This window comes from Prunus mume, linkage group LG2 (genome assembly GCF_029339155.1).
Source record: "Prunus mume cultivar Tortuosa linkage group LG2, ASM2933915v1, whole genome shotgun sequence".
NCBI classification, from domain to species: Eukaryota; Viridiplantae; Streptophyta; class Magnoliopsida; order Rosales; family Rosaceae; genus Prunus; species Prunus mume.
This window is the reverse complement of record NC_142699.1, coordinates 14763748-14783457: the sequence shown is the minus strand read 5'-3', so window position 1 is coordinate 14783457 and position 19710 is coordinate 14763748. Positions and strand designations below refer to the sequence as shown.

The 19710-nt window shown below is 38.9% G+C and overlaps 5 protein-coding genes across 11 annotated transcripts; 4 read left to right on the top strand and 1 right to left on the bottom strand.

The window, feature by feature from the left end:
- The first annotated feature begins 1428 nt into the window (after positions 1-1428).
- On the top strand, positions 1429-4125 carry LOC103321249 (F-box-like protein). Its single transcript, XM_008223038.3, has 4 exons — positions 1429-1817; positions 1924-2082; positions 2428-2676; positions 3592-4125. Exons 1-4 carry the CDS (start codon positions 1671-1673, stop codon positions 3868-3870), a joined length of 834 nt encoding a protein of 277 aa, XP_008221260.1. The 5' UTR covers positions 1429-1670; the 3' UTR covers positions 3871-4125.
- Positions 4126-6981: 2856 nt separating this feature from the next.
- Positions 6982-7778, top strand: LOC103321251 (gibberellin-regulated protein 1). The gene is made up of 3 exons (XM_008223039.2): positions 6982-7138; positions 7221-7263; positions 7356-7778. The coding sequence occupies exons 1-3, from the start codon at positions 7040-7042 to the stop codon at positions 7535-7537; spliced, it is 324 nt and encodes a 107-aa protein (XP_008221261.1). The 5' UTR covers positions 6982-7039; the 3' UTR covers positions 7538-7778.
- A 915-nt stretch (positions 7779-8693) lies between these two features.
- On the top strand, positions 8694-9474 carry LOC148919704 (cypmaclein-like). Its single transcript, XM_089044857.1, has 3 exons — positions 8694-8912; positions 8995-9040; positions 9125-9474. Exons 1-3 carry the CDS (start codon positions 8835-8837, stop codon positions 9304-9306), a joined length of 306 nt encoding a protein of 101 aa, XP_088900983.1. The 5' UTR covers positions 8694-8834; the 3' UTR covers positions 9307-9474.
- Positions 9475-10801: 1327 nt separating this feature from the next.
- On the top strand, positions 10802-16555 carry LOC103321253 (uncharacterized). Of its 7 annotated transcripts, none has more exons than XM_008223041.3 (13): positions 10802-12006; positions 12264-12451; positions 12559-12616; positions 13163-13287; positions 13380-13590; positions 13690-13984; positions 14097-14166; positions 14245-14305; positions 14443-14518; positions 14620-14707; positions 14854-15189; positions 15262-15474; positions 15804-16555. In XM_008223041.3, exons 1-13 carry the CDS (start codon positions 11934-11936, stop codon positions 16275-16277), a joined length of 2268 nt encoding a protein of 755 aa, XP_008221263.2. In that variant the 5' UTR covers positions 10802-11933; the 3' UTR covers positions 16278-16555. The 7 variants fall into 7 exon arrangements, with proteins under 7 accessions (XP_008221263.2, XP_008221264.2, XP_088900979.1 ...); XM_008223042.3 differs by having other exon boundaries at positions 10803-12006; positions 14100-14166; XM_089044853.1 differs by having other exon boundaries at positions 10803-12006; positions 14100-14166; positions 14245-14344.
- An 830-nt stretch (positions 16556-17385) lies between these two features.
- On the bottom strand, positions 17386-19661 carry LOC103321254 (SNARE-like superfamily protein). The gene is made up of 6 exons (XM_008223044.2): positions 19518-19661; positions 19328-19426; positions 19175-19225; positions 18865-19038; positions 18169-18228; positions 17386-17665 (listed from the first exon to the last, which is right to left on the bottom strand). The coding sequence occupies exons 1-6, from the start codon at positions 19518-19520 to the stop codon at positions 17624-17626; spliced, it is 429 nt and encodes a 142-aa protein (XP_008221266.1). The 5' UTR covers positions 19521-19661; the 3' UTR covers positions 17386-17623.
- Positions 19662-19710: the final 49 nt, after the last annotated feature.

Genomic DNA, 19710 nt, shown 5'->3' with positions numbered 1-19710 from the left:
TCTTGTTATGTTAGTTGACACATGTCAGCAAATTAGAGAGGGAACATGGAGGGGACACCAATTTAGGGAGAGCGAATCCGCTCCCAATGGGTATCCCCTAATGAGCTCAAAACCAAAAAAATAAAAATAAAAAAAAGACAGATAATCTTGTAAAAAGATATCGATATGTTTTGATGTAGTATTGTGATTGTGGGCCTCCTTCGTTTTGTTGATGTCGAGAGTTAGAAAGAAAAAAGACGAGTTTTTATCAAAAATAGTCCAAATTTACCCTTCATTTTCATAAGTGCTAGTTTTTATAAAAACTTTCACATATAGCAGAAAACCCACTTCAATGGACCAAATTACCCTCATAATAAAAAACTTTCCCATATATGCAATTCTTTTTCTCTGTACCTTGAGTTGCTAAAGCTTGAAATTTGGATTACTCCCCGCAACCACTCCAAACCTGATTAGCTCACTATGACGATAATGAAAACTTCGCCTGAGGATCGCCAATCCATCAACACATCCATGGTCCCCCACACCAAGCTTTGTGCAGCAACATGATTTCCTTAGTTCACACAAAGATTTTAACAAACCAACCCTCAACGAGTTTTTGCCGCAAAGCTTATTAGATTGACTTTACAATCCACCCAATTTCTAAGGATTATGAAATACCCATTGTTTATCTATATTTCTCCAGAAAATATGAGTATTTATTTCCCCATGTCTCCAAAAGTTAATTCCTTAACAACATAGACCACTTCTGTTGAAACCCATCTTGTAATGAGTAGTAAATTAGTTGAATAATGAGTCAAAATCTCCATCATATATTTCGAAAAGAAAAAAGTTGTTGAAAATCAACAATTACACCAAAGAAAGAAGGCGTCAGTGGTCAGTGGAACGGCTAGACCCATCAAATTAGTTAGTCTTTTTTTTTTTTTGATGCGTCAAATTTCTTAGTTTTCAATATGAATGCATATGATTATATTGCAACCTGTATGATTTATTGTAATAGGTTTTTTTTTGTTGGTATTTTTTGTTCATCTTAGTCTTTATATTTTGTCTATGGTTGAGGGCGGCTGAACCCATCATAGTTTTCTTTCCTTCCGCCACAAGTCTTAAACATAGTTTTGCTTTTTAGGTTTAAGTGGGTTTTAGTTCTAAGGGCAGTTGAGTCTTTGTAGGTGACTTTTTGGTTATTTTTGGAAGTTTTTATAAAATTGACATTTATGAAAATGAGGGTAAATTTTGGCTATTTTTGATAAAAACTCAAAAAAGACTGCTTTGGTTTATCATCTTTCAAATTTATTTCTCTCTATTTTTCATCTTTCAATTTTGGTAAGAAAATTTAGAAGCTCAAGTTTACCATTATTTGTAGGCAAAGAAAAAGGTACACCCACAATCTTGTTTTTCGTTTTACCTTTTATATGTTCTCTCACCTTCTTTCATTTCTCATCTGCAGCCTTCCCACCCAGCTAATCGTAAAAAATGAACTTTTCCTTCATTTATCTTCAAACTACAGATCATAGGTCCTCTCATGTCGTTTCGTGGCCGAGAAGGAAGCCCAGAACGTCGTCTTACTGCTGGAGCACAAATTCGTCTCGTCGAGTGGAATTTGGTATGTCTAAATCGTGTCGTTTTGGTTTCCGAAACGCGAGTTTACGCGTCATTCCTTGAAGGATACTCCAATGACAACGGGGTGGAAAGAGGAAAAGGCCGAAAGTCCCCAAACTCTGAAGTCAAATGCCTTCTCGTTTCAAAGTTCCAAGCAAAACAAAATGAGCCCTCTCCCAGTTCCGGAGGATATTGCCCTCCAAATTGCTTCGTTCCTGCAGGTGAGCTGACGGTGCTTGATCATTTCATATCATTTCCGATCATTATTTCTTCAACCTACGAATATTGATTTTATGTATTTATTCAATTTCAATTTTGGAAACGAAGGTGCCGGACCTTTGTTCGTTGGCCAGTTGTTCCCGGTTATGGAGGGAGCTGTGTGGGTCGGATTGCATATGGGAGTCTCTGGTACGAGACAGATGGCCTTCTCTTGAATTGTCCGATGGGTCTTCTTCTTCCTCTGCAATCAAAAAACCCATGTCCATGGTACTCTCCCTCTGTTTACACTTTTTTTTCCCCTTTAGCTTTTGATAACTCAGTTCTTGTTCACCGTTTAGTTTCCTATTTCTAATATGTTCAATTGTTATACTAGAATTTTGTTTAATTTCTCAATCAATCAAAGAGATTATTTAATTACTTATAATTTTGATCATGTGGTGCCATCCCTAATGATATATCCAATGATTTCGTAGAAAGGAAGACGATAGATTTTCATTTTCCCATCATGTTTGTTTGTAGTTTTGTGAGTATCAACTAGCTACATGTTTGCTTAGTTATTGTTTAGTCAATTTATGTTGTTATATTCTTATGTGGAAATTAATAATGGTATAGGGATGGAGGTGCTTTTACATGGAGTTGCACAATGAGAAGGCGGCTCGTGCTACGTTGGTGGTTCAGTTTGTGGAAACATGCTCATCATCTGTATCCCTTGAGGTTGGGGAGTATCAGAAGGCAATGCACGATTTGCACGCAATGCAATTTGGATATCAGGATGTACAAATGTTTCTTTTCAAACCAGAGCTTACTGTGCTGGTTAACCTACTTGGTTTGCACTACTGCATGAATTGGCTTAGAGTGCCGGTATATACTTTTATCACTCTGTCTACTGATCAACTTTCTGTAGGAATCTATGTTTCAAAGTTGTTTATTTTTCTGCGAATTGCATCAATACTCTGTTGTTGGCCATATATTGAGTACTCTGTTATAGCCTTAGAGGAATTGCACCGTCTTCTCTCACTCCTTTAGCCAACAATTTAGACCATCTGTTTGTTCAAACATGGCTAAACTTACAAAATGTGCTATAGCATGCGCTACATTTGAAAAGGGTTATATTGTTGTAATCTGAAGAACAAAGGCTAATATAATCAAATACCAGTCTGAATGTCATTTAGACGGTAAAGGTTGTTACGGAAAAAGAAAAAGAAAAAAGAAATATGACAGTTAGCGGTTACAAACTCAGCTATCTTAGCTTGTGTGGCTGTGTATAAACTATAAGGGAACCTTTTGAGGTCAGTTCAAAATTACTTCTAATGATACAATTCATTCTGTAACTCTCTCTCTCTCTCTCTCTCTCTCTCTCTCTTTTCCCTTCAACGAGTTTTCTGTGTATTTCCATGTTTGGCTGAACTGCAGTGGCATTGAGTTATTGATTTCCCTTAGCCTAATTATGCAATCGCATACCCTGAACGTATTGAGATATTTATGGTTCTGTAGTTTCTGTCAAAGAAAACAGAGAGAATTTAATCTTTAAACCTTCCATTAAAAGCTATAGTACAGAGAACATTTGGAAGCTAGAAATTCTGTGTTTGTTTTGTTTTTCATGTATAATAGTGCGGCTATGGTACTGGTGAGGGATGATACATATATATATATATATACATGTATTCCATTGCTGGCATAACGTTTAGGTAGCCGTATGGCAAATAGATAACAATCCCATATCTGCCAATAATTTGATTTTAGATACTTATAGTAGTTAAAATACAAAATTGGCAGGCCAACTGTGTCCTGAAAGCACTCGAGAGTAGGAAGATATCTGAGCGGCAAGTTTGTGTTAAATGGTGGAAGCTTGGGAGATGGTCCCACGGCTTCAGAATGCGGGATGAATTACTTTCTCGTCGGTTCACTCTGATAGATGTTGGTTTGGCCAAACAAGAGGAGGTTCTTGCGGTGCTTTATCGAGGTGCCATTCATGAGGTCTTACGAGTTCAGATCTGTGTTGCTGATCCCTCAAGCCCATCTTGGTCGTGCCAAAGCGCACACAGAAGGGGTTAGTGGATCAGGCTGGGAACGAGGACTTTGACATCTATGTATTTACTTGTACATGCGTGTGTATGTTTAAATTTCTTCGGGTAATCGGTGTGTGTATAATATTTATATTGTAACTTTGACATCGGCAAATCTGTATATTATTCGATGGATATGCTGTGAATGTACAATTGTAGAGTGAACTCTCTAAATTAAGCGGTGGATGCTTGATGTATATAAAATGTTCTTCTTAGCTTGGCTTGCCAAAAGCTATTTTCATTAGTTTGTTTCCGCCTTCTGGATTTTTAATACAAACGATAGTGTAAAGGGAGTTAAGGGGCATTGGCACTTTCATAATCAAATTACATAACCCATGTTTGCAAGTGGTTTTAATAAGTTATCAGTCGGATTCTAGTTTTTATAGTTATTTTTAATTTGGGTCAACCCAAGCAGGCAGGCAGCAGAAAGCCCTACAGTGAGCTGTCAGTTGCCAAGGGCACTCCGTGCTGTTCGGGGATTGAAGGGGACTCGTGAGATGCTACTTTTGCTCTCAACTTTCTGTCCCATGAAATATTACAAACCACAGGCTGCTCATGAAATTGAAAACTACAGGTGCAGACAGCAACAGCATACAGTAGGAGGAAGGAGGAGGAGGAGGAGGAGGACGCGGGCAATCACAGAATGACGTGGCACCACACTTTACTGTGTACTGTGTACTGTGTACAGCTGCACCGCAGTTACATGGACTACATCTCACTACTCGTCCTCCTCCTCCTGATTCATACCAAAACCAAAGCAATCTCCCAACCATATGTATATCCTCACTATTCTCTTGTCTGGTTTTTCCCCTTTTGGCTTTTTGTTCAAAACCCATACTAAAAAGCGCATGAGGATATTTTGTCGACCAAATAATAGCCTCACTCTCTTTTTAGTATTGGTTTTTAACAAAAAGCCAAAGAAGGAAAAAACCAAACAAGAAAATATCTTCTCTCTCTTTCATGGTCCTTCCTCCTGGATGCGGGCGGAGAGGGACACTGCTTCAAAAGTTGACTGCCTTACTTATTTTATCTTAAGCGCTGGAACTAAGTCTAAGCCCCTTGCAATTATTTAAACCAATAAGAGAAAATAAGGATTTAGAGTCGGTTGCGAAATGATTAGATCATCGCGTGACAGTATAGACATCATCAACTGCTCCATTTTTTGCTTTCTTAGTTAAAGACTGTCATAATTTTACTGATCAAAACCCCAAAAACGAAAGCTTGTCAATCATCGACTAAGTCCAAAACTCATCAATCAAATAATTATATTTGGCGCGTCTTCTTCCCAATTGGTTCTGATTCTAATCGAAAGCCAACGTCGACTAAAATTAGGTCAGTAAAACAAACACTAGTCGTACATAGGCTCCTAGTGCCAATCCCAATCCCATCAAATTGTCATTCATTTTGGCGTTTGTAAAGTATGAGCAGACTACAGCTGTAGCCTATAGCTGTTGAAAACTACCCACTCTCTTACTTACCCTTATTATTAGTTAGCCCTCCTCTTCCGGTTCCCGCTGGTGTGTCTCATCTCATTCATTTCATAGATAGATAAGCTTCTACCACCCACCGTCTTTTTCTTTCTTTTTCTCCAAGTGCACGTGTAGGCAGTGGGGTAAGCTATGCACGTGCGGGGCTTTGGTTTGCTGCTTAGCAAATACAATGGAATCACAGTCCTCCTCTCCTAATTAACGAGTTAAGCGAGCTAGTGCAAGTTAATAACCCTACACTCAGAGATTATGTATTCGAATTCTCATTCTTTGCAATAGCTGGCTTGTATTGAAAAAAAAAAAAGTAATTAATTAAGAAGCTAGCTAGGGTTCCCTAGAGAACCAAACCCTACTTACAGCATATATATATATATTACAAATGGATGACGAAATGATTTTGTCCAAAGCCACGGGCCGATAATTCACTACTAATTATAACCACTTGTTTAAGTATAATTTAGTGGCCCTCCCTCCCCTCGTTTGGTAGTCCCACGGAGTTGGGTAGCATGGGGAAATCCAACCAGGATCCAGCCATATAATACTATTAAGATAGCAAACATATTAGTTTATGACAAAGAAACATGCATTTGACCATTATAGCATGAATAGCTAATGGAATTGAAGCTTAATTAAGGTTTTTGGCCTTTGATTTTGAAAGATGTGTCTCAGTTTTCTGGCCGACCCAAAACAAAAGAAAAGGCCAACGGTTTATTTTAATTTCCACAATTAATCGCAGCCACTTGATCTGTAAAGCAAGCAATGTAGATAGCTAGCTGTCCACCCAAGATTTTTGTTTTTTTCTCTTGTGTTTGAAATGACTACTATTCTAATGGATATTCGTTTACTCAAAGACTTGGTTAATTTCAAAACCCGAAAAAAGACTTGGTTAATTTAGAAATGGAAGAATTGATTGCTTTTGGTTGTCAATGTTTTGATAAGTATCAAACTACGTAGCAAGTTGTTTTCATATGACAGTTTGAGAGCAGCTTGAGAAGAGTCAAATTAAACAGTACTCTATAAACCTTCTAATAGACTCACTAGCTATTATTTGGGCCTAGGTCTTGTAGCGTTGATGCTGAGCTCATTTTTATGCTGTGTACTTGTGCTCCCTTTCCTTGTGGGTTTCTAATGAACGCTAGTTCCAAACAAAACAAAAACAATAGCCTCACTCTAGCTAGCTAAAGCTATATGGGTCTACCTAATTATGCTCCTTCGTTTCACACGATGACAAAATAAACGAAGAGAAGATTAAAACAAATGAATGGGGTAGCTAAAGGCTAAAGACTGACACCACTTGGAAAGATAATCCCCACAACACAAAAAGCAATAGAAAAAAAAAAAGATAAAGAAGATAGCTTTACTCATTTCAGACGATTCCTCAAGCTTTACATCTATTTTTGTTACATTGCATGCATTTGTTTATAAATTTTAAAAACATATACCACATACCACGAGAATGTCCCGTCCTGGCATGCACCTACTCTCCTTCTCTATCACTCTCACAGACCCACGGCCAGCTGGCAAACTATTGGGGTATAAATAGGAGATGCCATGCATCTCATTCTTACGCACAACTTAAGTTAACTTACTAGATAGATATCTGTATTAATCAAGGTGTTCTCAATTAGGTTTGAGAGCAAGCAAGCAATTAAATCTCTTTAATTAGAAGCCATGGCCATCTCAATCTCAATCTCCTCCAGAGTTGTGATTCTTGTTTCAGTACTCGTCGTTTGCCTTCTTGTTTTCAATCCTGTTGACGCTGATGAGACGGTAAGGAAGATTCTTTCATTTTGATACTATATATATATATATATATATGTAGCTAAGTTGATTTATATATTTGCAATTGCAGGCAAACAAAAATCCAGCACAAAGTTCACTCCTTGATAAAATAGGTACATGTTAATTACATTATATTTGTCTGTTTTATATTATACTTGTTTGATTGACGGCAATTTTAATATGAATAATATTATGTAATATATAGACTGTGGTGGAGCGTGCGCTGCTCGATGTCGTTTGTCTTCAAGGCCTCGGCTGTGCAAGAGGGCATGCGGGACTTGCTGCCAACGCTGCAGCTGTGTTCCTCCGGGTACTGCCGGGAATCAGGAGGTCTGCCCCTGCTACGCTGCCCTCACCACCCACGGCGGCAAACGCAAGTGTCCTTGAATTCCAACTTCAAACTTCAACCAACCTTCATCTGCCGGTGGTGTTCAGTTCAGAACTCAGATAAATAAATAAAGTTATGTTTTTAATTAAATAAAACAAAGGATGTCACTTGGTTTGTATGATTAAAGCTACACGAAAATGTACTTATTGTAATTTTGTTTATTGCGTGTTTGGTTTGGAGTGTCTTTTTTATTCCTCTTTTGTTTTGGCTTCAACGAAAATATTTTGTTTTGGAGTTCAATTCAATTCTAATCCATGGGCCAGGAAAAGAGAGAGAAAAGATGATATCATCATATTTTGACTGCTCTTGATTTTACCTGTCTCAGTTGTCGTTTCTTCTCCTCTTCTTGCCTTAAGAAATGGGTCATAGACTCATGGGACACATTCGTGAATCATGACGTCCAAGTTGAAAGTGATTGGGACCCCACCGCCACTTACAGAAAAGCATGGGCTTTTGCGTTTGCAATTGTCGTAGATATTGTTGAGAGGGAGAAGGCCAACATAAACATAGCCCATTTTGTTAAACAGGATGAGGCCTTTCCTAAAATCCAATTCGAATTAATCACAAATTAACGCGACCGAAACGTCTGAACCGGAGGTAGATGATGCAACGCACTCCACTCATGATATAAATATACAATTTAATGCTTGCATTCCAGCCAGATTACCGCTTCAGTTTACCTAGTCTGTCGGTTATAATACCTTAGTAGTAGTCATGACTCATACGCATGCATAGACATTGGACAGTGTGTTGATAAATTATTTGAGACCAAAACAAATAGGGTCTATCGACATTAGAAAAGGGTATTGACTTGCAGATTCGTAGTTCGAGGTTTTGAACTTTCATGACATTTTAATACGTAGTGTATGTGATAAACTCTCATTCCTTGTTATAATTTAAACTATCATTTATATTCAAAAGAAATAACATCAGCAAACCAGTTTGGCATACAATACAAGTAAAGTGATATGGTTCTAGGCTCCAGCCAGCCAGATCTTTGCTAGCTAAATGCTATTTAAATTTCAAGACTAACTATAAAAAAAAATGTTTGAGACTATTACCAAAAGTATGTAAATTTCCAAAATTTGTTGAATGTAGTTGTTCTCAGAGTCATATCCTCGTTGGAGCACTTTTGTCATTTTGGTCTGGTGTGTGTCACTCGTACTCATGAGGTTTCATAATTAATGACCTCCTCATGAACTTGGCCATATATACCACACCTATTTTTCTCTTTAAACACCACCAACTCTCTCTCTCTTAGCCCCAACCCAAATATTACTTACACTCTCCTCCTCCATGGCCAAGAAGATGATGTTGAAGGTTGTAATTCTCGTTTCTCTTCTCATTCTCCAACTCGCTGATTCTCATGAAACGGTAAACCACTTTAATCCAACTCATTTATTTATGTATCAATTTGAAGCTGCTTTGGATGACTAACAGCGTAACGTGTTTTCAGGTGACCACACCTCCTGTTGAAAGCCCACATCCTCCTCCAAAAATAGGTATGAGATTCAGACTAAGAAAACTCAACTTAATTATATGTAAAAAAGAATTACGATACTAATATTGTATGGTGTTACATACAGAGTGTGGTGGAGAATGTAATCGAAGGTGCAAATTATCGTCAAGGCCGAATTTATGCAAGAGGGCATGCGGGACGTGCTGCGAGAGATGCAATTGCGTTCCACCAGGCACTTCTGGTCGCTATGAAACCTGCCCTTGTTACGCCAATATGACCACCCACAGGGGCCTACACAAATGCCCTTAATTAAATCTTGAGACACCCACAGGGGGGGCAGCAAGCAACACACATTTCTTGTTCTTGATATCTGTTTATGTTTTGGATCGTGGTGATTTATAAAATAATATAAAGCCTAATTCTAGTGGATCAACAAGAATTAGATTTTATTTTATTTTAGTAAATTTATTTATCTGAGTTATGAAAGTCCAGTAACAGTATTGGGCTTTCTTAATGCAAGGCCCACGGGCCCATTCCTGGGATACCGAGTTGGGCTGTATGTTTTCAAGAAGAGATTGTAAGAGCCAACATATTTACCAGTGCATGCTAATGCGCACACGACATACATGTAAGGCATGACTGAAAACTCTGTCAGTCTGTCAACCATGAAATGACACCGTTTCACTCTTTGGCGCATCGACTCCCGGGGCCTTAATTGTCTTTTTATAGTAATGAAGTCATCCGGCCTGTTTTGGTAATTTCTCTGGAAATAACAAACGAGTCAGTCACGCAACAAACATGAGTCTCTTCTCTCGCTGCCACTCGAACTTCCAGAGAATCAAATTATTATAGGAAGGAAGGAATTAGGATCCCTCCCAATTAATCGCCGAGTTCCTACTCCCCGCTCCCTCCCTCCGTTCCCTTCCTCGTGACTCGAAAAGTAACTTTTGTCCACAAGAGAACTTCTTGCACTAGTGCACATCGCAGATTTTAGTGCCACTCAGTCAGAGACTCAGAGAGAGACACAAATTTTGCACAAACTAACTCCCCCAACCTCCACCACGCTCCCTTAGAGGCGTGTATACAACACCCTCCCTACACGCACACATAGCAGCAGCTGCTTGTCTGTCTCTGCCTGTGAACATCGTTTTTCCTCCAAGAGCCCATTTAGGCATGGATGTATAATGCGTGTACCGGTGAAAGTAACGTAGACAATACGTACTTGTACGGTACTACTGTACATATTGTTGGGCGAGAAATAAATGAGAATTTGTGGGTGTGGGGGAGGGTAGGAATGGGGCGGTACAGAACAAAATCATGATTTACTGCAGATTTTGAGAAAGAAAGAAAGAGCACAATCTTAATCTTTTCGTACGGACGGACAAGTTGTCATGTTGCCACGAGGTATTGTAATAACCGTTGGATGTTATAGAAATCAGAAATCAGATTTCGGTTACTTTTGGATTCGGATTGGATTTGGAGCCCAGAGGTGAAGGAAGAAGGCCCACAAAAGACTAGTCCAGAAACAGAAAGAGAAAGCCATCGGAGAGCCAGGCGTGGCGGAGGTTTAAGTAGGACAGGACAGATCATCGTGAGTGAGTGAGTGAGAGAAGGTGGGGTGGGGTTTGTCTGATGTGGATGCCACGCTGGATATACTTTGTCTCTTCTGATGCAGCTCGGATGGCGAGTGATCTAACGGCTGTGAGGAGGACAGCACACTCATATAGAGTGTGTATAAACCGTCGATGGTGCAGTGACGTGAGAAGGGAGGAAAAAAAGAGTGTGACCGTGTCCGAGTGTGTGATGCATTTAATTGAAAGTCGATGTTTCGGAGAGCAACCAAAAAGCTTCGGTTTTTCCGTCTTTTGGGAGGAAGAAGAAGCATTTCTGCTTTCTAGTTTCTCCGTTTTGCTTTCTGCTTTCTGGTTTAGTTCATAATTAAGCTGGAGAGTGGAGGCCTGGAAGTGAGAGAGAGAGAGAGAGAGAGAAGGGGAAAGAGATCATTGTTGGATCTAATTTGGTGGATAGAAATTATTATGTGGGTTTGGGTGAAGAAGGAATTGGATTATTATACGTAGAAACGAGCATTAATTGTTTTCCTTTAAATTTCAATGAATGCGATCTACACTTGACATTATTTCACGGGTGCATCACACTGGAGAGCCTTTTACGTTTGTGACTTGTGACTGAGACTTTCGTCTTCATTTCCCATTTTTCATTTGCATTTCTTTTCAATTTTCTATCTCTCTCTCTCTCTCTCTCTCTCTCAGACAGACACAGACTGAGGGAGGTCGAAGAACCTGATTCTCTGGACACGAAGGACCGAATTACTTTTTATTGCTTTCATTATTTCATCTTTATTTTGCCTTTGATCGCTTTTGCTTTTGTCTTCTTCATCTTCTTCTTCGTCTTCTCTCTCTCTGGGTTTCTGAATCTCCTCTGTTTTTGCTTATTCGGTCGATCTACTACCATTGCCCGAGCAGGTAGAGAGCTTGCTCTAAACTGTCACACTCGTCTCAAGAAAAACGGAGAGATATTTGGCAACGCAAGCGACTAAATTGATTTTCTCTTTCTTTGGAAAAAAGAAAACCCAAACCCAACTTTTTCGGTTTTCTTTCCGGCGACCTTTTCGTTTCGCTAAATAACTACACCCCAAAAACCAAAACCAAAAAAAAAAAAAGGAGAAGAAAACTCTCTCTGTCTCTCTCTACACGTTGTTCTCGTTCACTTTGTTCAGCACCTTTGCCTCATTCTCTTTCGTTCTCATTCTGTGTGATTGAAGAGAGCTTGCTAGTAGCTCAGATTGCAGAAAGAAGGATCTGTTTGGGTTCAGCTTTTGGAGGCGTTTCTTTCTTGAGCTCCATTCTGAGCCGCCCAACAAGCCCCCCTTCATTTACAAAATTCCAGATGTTAGCAACACCATCGATCATTTACAAATGGACAAGCCTCGAGACGTGAGACGTGGAGCCACTCGCTTCAAACGACCTTCTGGACACAAGCTCTTCTCTTGTAAATCTTAATCTCACGCTTCATCTTTTACTTTTTCTAATTTTGTAATCCAGAATATTTCACCGTTTTCCCATTTTTGGAATTTTCTCACCAGAGAAAACAAAAACGCTTATGGTACTTGTCGTTATCTGTGTACTCTTGTTTGGTTTCTGATAAGAGCCTTTGCAGTTGCAGTTGCAGATAATGCGTGTCCTCCTTTGTAATTATCACCACTATTTCTTTTGAGTAGTTGCTTATATGTGCTTCTGAATTTCAAGGTTTGGCTGGTGTTGGTGCTGGTGCTGGTGGGGACTTTGTGCAGTCGGCAAAATCAAAGAAAGAGCGGCTCAGAAAATTGAGTGCTCTTGGTACAGCGAGTTCGAGCTTCCAAGACTGCGAAATGGATTGTGATGTGTCTGACAGAGAAGATGAGCTTCCCAGTAAGAGATTTAAGCTTCCCAAAAAGGTTGGTTACTCTTTACCCAATCTTCGACCACACCGAGTCATGTTCATTTATGCATCTTCCCTGTTTCGTTTTTCAACATTTTTTTTGTTTTTTATATTTGTTTCTAGTTTTTTGATGACTGCAATGGCGTTGATCATGCCTCTGTTCCGCGGAAGTTGCGATCAGGTTTGTGGGTTTTGAATTATGAACGGAAATCTTTGTTTTTAAATTCAATGCTCATGTCTAAATTTTCCATTTTTGGGTTACTTTTTTTTTTTTTTACTTAATTGGAATTGGAATTGGAATTTCCTTTGTTTGGTGGTCTTCTGGGAAGTTTTCGAGTTTGTTTTACTTTGTTTTAATTCTGGATTAGAAGTGAAGCAAAACTGAAGCTTTCGCTTTTTCTTTCTTTTTCGGGACGCAAGGTTCCGTCAGTATTTTTCCTGACTTTTAATTCAATTTAATATGATGCTGCCACTTTGAGGATGCATTGATGCCTTTTGATTTTATTTATTATATTGGCTCTGAGGTTTTTTTAGGTGAAAGTTGGCTCTGAGGTTTTGCCTCCTACTATTCTGTAGTCTACTTTTCCAAAAGAGATACTTTAATAGCTTTCAATGATTCTGACGCATTTGGATTTTGGGGAATTTTTTATTTTTTATTTTTTAAAATCTTGTTGTATTCTATTGTATGAATATCTCGGGCTTTTTGAAATTGTTGTTACACTTGCAGCAATGAAGAAGCGCAATCGTGAATCTGCATCTCCATCTATACCAAATTCAAAGAAGCTGAACCATACAATGAGTGGCATCGAATCCCCAAAAAGGGACGGTGTAAATAAACCCAAACCATACTTGGTAGTCATCTCTATCTTCTATTTCAACATCTTCTTTAGGTTTGCCTTTTCTGTTCAGAACTTTGATACATATACTTGAAATTACTTATGAAGAAACAAGGAGGCTCAGATAGATCCCTGAGAGAAACTGTTTCTGGGGATATCACAAAAGAGGAGGAAGAAGTTGTGGAGACATTGTATGCTTTGGCCGGACTGTTCCCTAACAATGATGCAAATGATAACAGTAAATTAGACACTGAATCTTTAGATGCAAATCCTTCAGCTTTGCCAGAGTCCAAAGAGACTCCGACCCCTGCATTTGAAGGTTTGATCCATTATTCTCTGCTCACAAATCTTCTTTTTCATAATTCTGCCATTGTGGTAGGCAGACTGTTAATTTATGTGGTGGTTTTGGATTCTGCAGTTGGAAATGATAAGTCGGGTTCAATTTGCCCCTTGAAAGCTACCGAGGCCTCCAGTCCATCTAGTGTAGAAAGATTAGCTAAAGAAACTGATCAAGCTGATTCTTTGAACAAATCCAGTACTCAAAGTGAACCTGAATTACCAAACAATAGGAAATTCTGTATAACCTCAGATGATTCAGTCCCTCATGATCTAAACATTTCGTCAGTCTCAGCAATACTTGAAGAGTGCAATGAAAAGCCTACTGCCAATGTTGTCAACTTTTCTGTTCCATCTGATCTAAGCCTTGATAGTCGGTGGGTAATTCTTCAACTTAATTCCAGCTTCTGTATTTTTATCTTCTATTTCAGTGTGTTGTGTGCATGTCTGTTTCTTTTTTAACCATTATCATTTTTTTTAATCTTCCAGCAGGTTAAAGCAGCCTGTGCAAAAGGAGTCCTCAATTTCTGGGAGAAAACCAGGAACTGCACTGGAGCTGGTATGCATTAACTCAGTCTTAAGTCAAATATCTATTTTGTGAGCTAGCTTTTATTTTAGGATTTGGATTACTCTTCAGGGAAAAACCATGGGGAGTCAAGTTGAAGTGCATAATATGGTCCAGGAGTCCAAGAAAAATGGTATAATTCATGCTTGCTCAGAAGACTTCTTCAATATTGGTTGGAACTTCACTTTCGTTGTGAAACGCTGTGTTCTCATATAACATTGCATGTCAATTTCTTGAAGATGACATGATCTTTGGTTCTTTGATTGAAAGGTCCAGTATTGTGGCCTGGCTTGTCTTCAAATGTCTCCCACGGTGCTAGGAATGATAGTCCATCATCATCGTCGCAGTAATTATCTTATTTTCTTATAATTTTAGACTTTTCTAGATAAGCTTTTGGATATTCCTCTGTATTTTTTCCATTCCTCACTGTTTGTAGCTATTCTATAGGTCCCCTCCTGCTAAAATTCCGGCCTGGCTGGATGCCGCCTTGTCTACTTCCAGAGCCTCAGTTCAAAATGTTTCTTCTTTTGGAAAGGTGAAGAGGACTATTAATTTGTTAACGGTGTCATTCTATGATAATCAGCATTTTTAACATCTCGATATGTGCTGCCATTTTCTTCACAAATGTCTTTACCATGTGAATCTTCTGATTGAGGGTATGGTGGACTATCAACTGTACAGGTTACTAATGTTCTAAATGGTAGAAGGACGTGGAAGAAGTGCGCAGCTCATGTCTACATAAGTCATTTGATTCAGGCTTTACAAAACTCCGAGAGCAAAGATAAGTTACAGCCTAATGAAATGAGACTACATGAAGGATCCAAACAAGTGGCTCTTCTTGGAGCTAATATTTATACTGAAGTTAAAAACGGGACTGTTTCTGCTAGTAGCATAGATATTTCTAGTGCTGAAAAAAGGCCAAACGAAGCTAAGAACGGTATTCTTGAGCAGAAGAAGCTTTATCAAGACCAGCCAGGGTCTGCTATGGGATCTCGGACATACCCTTCACCAAAGCAGGTAAAGCTTAATATTGTGTTTACTATTGGTTTATCGCTGAAAAATTTCTAACTGGTTTCTCGTTTTTTGCAGAGTTTTGATTTCCTGTCATTGTCAGCTGGAGGTGGTGGTTTGGAAACTAATGATAGCTTTAGTAGAGCTAGAAACGGAATGGAGCCATCGTCACAATCCCAAGTTCCTTATATCCATTCTCTCATGCAGCATCACACACTCGTTCCTTTATCTTTGCCCCAGTCTCACTTCAGCTCTTCTTCCTGCCCCAACAATCCTTCAGCGGCCCAGCAGGTTTTTCAGTTCTCCTTCAATTGTCTTTTTTTAATATTCAATTATGCTGTGAAGCTTTGGTCCATTTGATAGAACCAGGATTCAATCCAGTACATCCAACGGATCCAATACATCCAACGGTTGGTTGAGAGTGCCATTTCTGAATCGATAGAGAGCTAGGAAAGTTATTATGGGTGATTTACCAATAGTATTGCTAGCTTCCTTATGTGGCTTTGGCTTTCCTGACCACCTTAAACTCTAAGAAAGGAGCTTTTATTATTATAGTAATAATGTTGGTCGTAAACATTGAATGCTAAGTACTAAAATTATGAAATAACACTAAATTGTAGGCCCAGTTGCAGCTACCTCCATATCATTGCAACCCATTCTGTGGTCCTCAAGCAAGTCCCACAGCTTTGACAAAGCGGCAACCTCAACAGCAACATTTACAGCTTCAGCAGCAGCAGCAGCTGCAGCAAAGGCTTTGGGCAGCTCACATGGTGGCTCAGTACAGGCCAGTGGGAACTACAGCACCTGCAGTTCACTTTCCAAGCTGGCAAAATGGAAGGCAGGAGACTATGCTGATTCCATGCGGCCAAGCCGTTATGTCTCCTTCCCCTTCAACGCTTGACCTAGTTGGTCCTAAGTATGCACCACTGTCTCAACAGCAGCAGCAGCAGCTAATGGCTGTTACTTCATCTTTTCCTCCTGGTAGGGTCAAACGACAAGACCACCATCTACCTTCTGTGTATGAGGAGTCTGGAGGTGGATTCCGTGCTGGAAGTGCACTGCCACTGCAGTTACTCTGCAGCGAGCGCCTTTAATAAGTTCTATTGGAAAGTAGCTGGTTCATACATTATTTCATTCTTTCTTCTGCTCAGAAATGGGACTTGCTGCTTCACGTTGTCGTCATGACTCAATAAGAGATGAACATGGTTTAAGGTATAACTGCCATAACTTGATCAGTTGGGGCTTTCGATTTGTATGAGAAATGCCCTGGAGTATTGGGCCGCAGAGGTTTTGTAGTAATCTTTTCAGACATATTTCAAGTACATTGTTCATCTTTTACAAAGAAGATAATAGAAATGTTAATTTTCAACTCCCTCTGCTCTACAAGTACTCATTCTGTATATACATGGTCCTTTTGAAACTTCACTCGCTTTTCAGTAAATAGTAAAAGGATGAGGAGGAAAGCAAAAAGAAAAGAAGAAAAAAGGGTAAAGAATTAGATCCAACATTTATTCAATTAAAACTCTCAAACTCTTAAGTGGGGGTTTTAGTAGGCAAATTCAATGAAAAAGTGAGTAAACGCTGTGCACTTTCAAGGTTCGCAGATGAAACCAGAATAAAAAATAAAGATGAGACGCTTTTCCATTTTCTCTTTTTGGTTTCTGATTGAAGCCTTTTATCTTCTTTTTCAATTTGTCTTCTGGTGTACACTGGGATGGATCTAACACAGCCCTTATCCTAATGCTAAGTTGCCTACCATTCTTCTCATCGGCAACTGAAGAAAAAAAGAATGTGGTATATATAGTTTTCTACTTTTTTAGTAAGTGGGAGTGTTAACTAAGCTTGCGTCTGAAAAATGGCTTGGACTTTTGGACCATAGTCGGCAGAGATGTACCGAATCAAAACAAAGCCAACAATCAATTATCAATTGAAAGATTTGTTGGTACGCCCAAATTCGGTGCAGTCTGATATTTGGCTACATCTGACTGAATTCTGAAGATTTTGGTAGTTTTGGTGCTATTTGGTCTCTTACAAGGATTTTCCACAATGGCCCACTTGCTTTGAGGTCAAGTTAACCAAAGCATACTCTGTTTTTAATCCTCTTTCAATATTGGGCGGCAACCGAGTATAAGATCCTTGCACTGTACAATCTTCTCCAGTCCTCCTTGGTTTTTTTAAATGACATGATATTACTCCTCAACCTGAACAGAACAGACAACTTTGTTCATGTGCACGCCTTTCATTATATGAATGTGTATTTCAAACACAAATGGCAAAATGAGGAAAAGCCGGGGGTACAAAATCTTCTAGTTCAATTAACTTTTATTACACGAGAGGAATTCACACAAGGAATATGGTGGGCTACAAGAATTAACTGAAACAATCAGCAGAAACACAGAACCATATTGCATCCTTGAAACTTGTCACCGCAGATGAAATCTCACTCCAGTTTTTCCAGTTCCCCCATTCTCTCTATTATCGCCTGCAAGCACAACACACAAAAAAGGTCATGAAACTAGATTTCCTCACCAAATGCAGACCATAAAAGAAATCAATGATTACACTAACATAGGACCAAACACTACAAGCACCAAAGCAAGCTAGTAACTGTGAAATGAAAAGAGCGAACCACCCAAATTGTTTATAACAAGAGTGAAGATTTGGTTTCCCAGTGTCAAATGGGGAAAGAACATGAAGAATAGACAAGGTTACCCATAGTCCATCCATATACTACAACTTCGCCATTTATATGTGACACCATGAAAAGGCACATAGACTTTGTTTCACACAATCCAGATACATAATTAAAGATAAATCAGAAATAAGACTAAAAGTAGGACAAATCACTTTAGGGAAAGGGTCACCCAGGCGAAAATGGAAAACAAAAAACCAAGGTCTCTTTTGCTTGTCCCATCCAAAACAACAAAGACACACAAAAAGCAGCAACAACAGAGGAAAAACTACAATGGAAACCATAGTTCTCACCTTCTTGCTTGTTTCTTGGAGCTCTCCAGCAAGAATGAATTCATCAAGTATCAGATAGACCTTCCATAAATGGAAATGAAAATAAGTAATCAGTAAGATAACAAACAAAAAATATATTACAATGATCATAACCCCCCACACAGCTACACCATACACATACAAAGGGAGTGGATAAGAAGTTAATGAACTGACAACACCTTTAGTATTTACAACAAACATTGTCATAAAGATACACATTTATATATGCTTTTCATTTTACTTTTTGGAGAGGCTGATCTGAAGTAGTGGCATGTACCAGGCAGAATGACTTTGTTAAAGCCCAACACTAACTGACAACAAGAAATTCTAAGTATGGTATAATGTACAAGGAGAGCACAGAAGAATGCTAGCATGCATTCAAAGAAATTAGATTAACATTCAAAAACCACTCTTTATCTTTTTTGTTTAAATTCGACAAAATCAACGGCTTTCAATACCATACGTCTGCTTCATTCTTCCATACATATAGACTACTCTTTTTCCACTCTTTTCACTACATGATCCCAATAAATGGCCACCACTATCGAACGTAAGTTCAGCAAATGATTTAGTGTGGGTTGAATGCTACCCTAACTCAGTAACTAAACATGAATGCAATAATCATATAAGAGGGTTCGGGTAGTAAATGAAAGAACAGTGAGGAATAAGCAAACGGACCTTGTGAAAGTTAAAGACCAAATCAAGCTCGCAAACGTTGCTGAAAAAATGATCCAAAATCTCCACGAATAGATGAATGCATTCTAAATATGCCAATTCATTATCTGTTATATCAACACACAGTGAGAAAAACAACCCCGCATATCTCCTGTAGATCACCTTGTGCGTACGGAACTGCAAGCAATGTTACAATAATCAGCTCACAATCAAATATTACCAATAAAAAACACTTACAAGTTCTGTAAATTCAAGATTTTGGAGCAATAAAACATGTAAACAAATAAATATTCAAAGCAAAAGAAAATATAACCTCAACGAAATTTGTGAACTTGGGATCTCTGTTGACCACCAAACGATGAACCTGCAGAACCATCGAATTAAAAAATCCTTGAATACTTTATGCGCAAAATAAAATAACAAAAAATTTCAAAGAAAATAAAAAGAGGAATTATGTGGATCAGACCTCGTATTCGACCTTATGCTTCTCAGAATCCTCGAGAGGAACGTAGTACTTAGCTAAACGGGTCTTTCCCTGCCGGTTCTGTAACAATATGAATCGGATCTGCCAGACGGAAGATTTAAGATCATGCTCAGAATATTGATATAATCAAACATTAATCAACCAAAATGAAAACTGATAATTATGTGAGTACCATTGTCAAAGCAAAATTCAAAGTGAAGCTAACAACAGCAGAGAGCAGACACCCAAAACTTCGGCACGAAAACTACTAAGTTTTTTTTTTTGGGGGGGGGGGTGGTTTACTTTGCGATGTCGTTTCGCAGTTCCAGTGGGTCGCGGCGCGGGTAAAGCCCAAGAGAAAGGGAAGAGAAGGAGAGCCAGGTAGT